General features: G+C 52.3%; 1 protein-coding gene across 1 annotated transcript; it reads left to right on the top strand.

Moving 5' to 3' along the window:
* Nucleotides 1–541: 541 nt before the first annotated feature.
* Nucleotides 542–3,452, top strand: LOC113941778 (regulation of nuclear pre-mRNA domain-containing protein 2-like). The gene is made up of 4 exons (XM_027632920.1): nt 542–791; nt 1,073–1,173; nt 2,236–2,310; nt 3,436–3,452. Exons 1-4 carry the CDS (start codon nt 613–615, stop codon nt 3,438–3,440), a joined length of 360 nt encoding a protein of 119 aa, XP_027488721.1. The 5' UTR covers nt 542–612; the 3' UTR covers nt 3,441–3,452.
* Nucleotides 3,453–3,504: the final 52 nt, after the last annotated feature.

Genomic DNA, 3,504 nt, shown 5'->3' with positions numbered 1-3,504 from the left:
CTTCCCTGCAGAGGAGGATCTCCTGTGGGGATCTTCCTTTTGGACAAACCACGTGTAAATTCTCCCTGGTGTCGGGAGGGCAGCACAGAGCCCATGTGGTTGGAATGTTCCTGGTGGGAGCCCTGCTTGGATGGGCTTGGGGGCCACGATGCTGCTCGAGTGGGCTCGGTGGGCACTGACCACCTTCCTGCAGCAGAAAGGACAGTGATATTTAACTGTCAGCCTTCAATCAAAGTGCATGAGCTGACTGCTGGCTGGAAAATCCTTGTGGAGTGGCTTTTCCTAAGGCAAGACTGGGGTTTGTGGGAACCCTGGGTTCCTTCCTGGTTGGCTCTGGATGCCAGAGGCCGAGTTGCTCCCGTGGCTGGTTTGGGGTTTTTCAGGTTGTGAGTGAGGGATGAGCTCACACCCAGGGCTCTGGACCAGGGAGGTTGCTAAGCTTCCTGACAGGAATCCTGGCAACCAAGAGAACCATGAGGTTTTGGGGAAGATCTGGAAATTATTTGTAAATGGAGGGTTTCCTCTCTAACCTCCTGTTTTGCCCGTTGGACCTTGGGAAGGCTGAAACAGTCCCAAAAGCAGCACGGAAACGTGGGGGTCAAAGCAGAGCTGATGGGATACTTCTGGCTGATGCTGAATCTGAGTTTTCTTTTGTCCTCAGCTGCCTTTCCTCATCGGCTGAACCTTTTTTACTTGGCCAATGATGTCATACAGAACTGCAAGAGGAAAAATGCCATCGTCTTCCGGGACACCTTCGCAGAGGTGCTTCCCGAGGCCGCCTCGTTAGTGAAGTGAGTAACGAACTGTCGGGGTGTGGGAAGGCTGAGTGGCTCAGAAAGTGGGGATCTTTCTTCTGACATCTGAGACTCTCTAGAAACATCAGCAGAACTTCAGGGATTTTGTTTGAACAACTCTGTGTTTGCGCTTCTCTCCCGGAGTGGGCTGGGAGTGAGCTGGGCTTTGGTCTGCACAGGGGGCTGGTGTGGGTCAAATTATCACTTGAAGGGGTGTGAGGGAAGCCTTGCACCAACACCCACGTGCAGAGAGAGCCCACTGTGCTCTTGTCTTCCAGGGATCCATCTGTTTCCAAATCCATCGAAAGAATCTTCAAAATCTGGGAGGACAGAAACGTGTACCCCGAGGAAACCATTCTGGCACTGAAAGAAGCTCTGAGTAAGTCACTTACCCTTTGTATTTCTCACCTTCCAAACCGACACGTGAGCTCGCTGAGGTTGTGGAAACAGTCTGGGGTCACTGAGGAGGATGAGGGGCATTTGTGCCTGGCACAGGCTGGAAAGTAGCCAGGTGTGGTACGTGAGCAGTGCCGGGTTCTCCTGCTTCGCCTCGTCTGTACCTGTCTAAAGGCAGCTGTGAATCCTTCCACATGGGCTGGAACTGCTCCAGCTGGGAGCAAACAGGGTGTGAAGCTGGAGTACTCCTGCACGTCCTGACCAGGGTGCCCTGGCTCTGCCTCTGAGTCCTGTTCAGCAATAGGTTGTTTGAACTTAAGTATTTGTGGGGCAGCAAGAGGCAGAAGCAAAGCTTGGAGGGTGAAGAGTCCTCGAGCCCTTAGGAAAGAGCCGGTTAAACCCAGGAATTAGCCAGTACTCACGTGCTTGAAGGAAATTAGTCCAGGTTTCGTCTTTACTCACATCATTGAGAGCTAAAGGTGCTCAGGAGACCCTCAGGCGAGGTCTGAGGTCGTCGTCACAGCAGGAGGAAGGTGGGGTCTCTGGTCAGGCTGTGGCGTGAGGAAAGGCTCCAGCTGGGTGTTGCATGCTGAGAAGTGAAGTTTGTGCATGTGGTCTGAAATCTCCAATTTCTGTAACTTGAAAACAAAGGTATTTGAGGTTCCAGGTAAATCAGGTATTGTGGCTGTTCTGCCAACGTGCACTCCTTGCCTGTTGAATGTTGATTCCATTACAGCCTCCCCTGAAGAGTTTGATTTTTAGATTGCTTGTGTTTTTTCCTTTTTACTGTGATTTTTGAACTGTCTGTAGCGTAAGGGCAAACAGAAACTTGATTTAAAAATGGCAGACCACCCCCAGGTTGCTGCATTCCTGAGTAAACCGAGGTTTCTCTTGGGCATCCAGCAGCTCCTCTAAGGAAGTTGGTCGAGGTGTTTTAAAACAAATTTCTGTTCACTCTTCCACCGTGCAACCATACGGCACCAAAAACCAGATTCTGACAGGGATCCCGTAATGCCAGACTGCCAAAAATGAAATGTTTTTCCAGGTACCACTTTCAAAACTCAGAAGCAGCTGAAAGAGTCTCTGAACAAACCGAATAAGCCGTGGAAGAAATCACAAAGTAAGGAACCACTGTGAACTCTGTGCACTAATATAGAAATTGGCTGCTTGAGGAGCAGGAGGAAGGCTGAGGGCAGAGCACCTGGGCTAAGGAAGGCCCTGAGATGTGCACACCGAGGAGGTGTTGGCACAAAACCACTTTGTAAAGGAAAGAAGTGAGACAAAAACAAGATAGGAGAGCAGAGGTTGCAGACGGGAGAGGAAGGAGCTGGTGGAACCTCCTGGAAGGTGGTGTTAGACTGGTCAGAGCTGGAGAGAAGACAGAGAGAAGCAGAAGGTGGACATTCCCCTCGTGCTCAGGAACACACCTGTCCCAGCAGGCTGGGCTGGGAGCCAGGAACTCGGAGCTGGGAGTGCAGGGACAGGACGTGGGAGTCCAACTGCCCAGGAGAGAATTTCTAATAAACTGACCTTAGTGATCTCACTGTGCACCAGAGCCCCGAGCGGTCCCCACGGCGAGGTGGTGGCACAGCAGGTGTGACGTGTGGGACATCAGCAAGGTCACCAGAGTTTGGAAGTGTTTATTACTGAACACCACAAGCTGCATTCCCAGACAGAACTGGGCTGTGTCCAGCGTGGATGGAGGGTTTAGCACTTTGCTTCTCATCAGCTGTTTCTCCTGTTTGGTCCAGAATCTGATGGATTTGGTGTCTCTTGCCAGCGGGACTCGCCCCCCCCGCTCTGTAACCAGGTGTCAGCACAGAGAGGTGACAGTTGTTAAGGCTCTGAGCATGGTCAGACCTGGGAAGTACCCAAGGGAGACCCTGCCCACAGGAAACCAGGGCTCCGTGTCAGCTCCAGGTGTGGCACTGAGGGAATAACATTCCCTTCCTTGTAGAGAGCTGTAAATCCTCGGATAAGGCCATTAGATGGACCCTTGCAGGGACTTGTCTTCCCGAGGAAAACCTGTGCCCAGGAAGTGTTGAGAGCATGTTAAAAACCAAAACCAAAGAGCAGCAGTTGTCACTTGTTGGCCTCGGTCCCGACCCGGCTGCGCGTGTCCGTGTCCCCGCGAGCTGCCGGGGGAACCCGGAGCGAGGAGGGGCCCCTGCATGGAGGGGAGGATGTGGTGGGTGACTGCCACCTGCACGTCTGTCCTGAGTTACCTCAGAGTATCTCTCACTAGGCTGACTGCCTTTTGGGACTGACTTTCCATCAGGACGTGGATCCTTCATTTCTTCACGTTTTTCCTTTA

Source organism: Corapipo altera, unplaced genomic scaffold (genome assembly GCF_003945725.1).
Source record: "Corapipo altera isolate COAL_440 unplaced genomic scaffold, ASM394572v1 50240, whole genome shotgun sequence".
Lineage (NCBI taxonomy): Eukaryota > Metazoa > Chordata > Aves > Passeriformes > Pipridae > Corapipo > Corapipo altera.
The sequence above is the reverse complement of the archived record's forward strand: the minus strand, read 5'-3'. Positions and strand labels throughout refer to the sequence as shown.

What these genes read in the sequence shown, in the direction of transcription:
- LOC113941778 (XM_027632920.1), top strand. Translation starts at nt 613, where the DNA reads ATGGGATACTTCTGGCTGATGCTGAATCTGAGTTTTCTTTTGTCCTCA. An exon ending in GAGGCCGCCTCGTTAGTGAA is followed by an intron (nt 792 to 1,072) that starts GTGAGTAACGAA and finishes CTTGTCTTCCAG; the next exon opens with GGATCCATCTGTTTCCAAAT. An exon ending in GGCACTGAAAGAAGCTCTGA is followed by an intron (nt 1,174 to 2,235) that starts GTAAGTCACTTA and finishes ATGTTTTTCCAG; the next exon opens with GTACCACTTTCAAAACTCAG.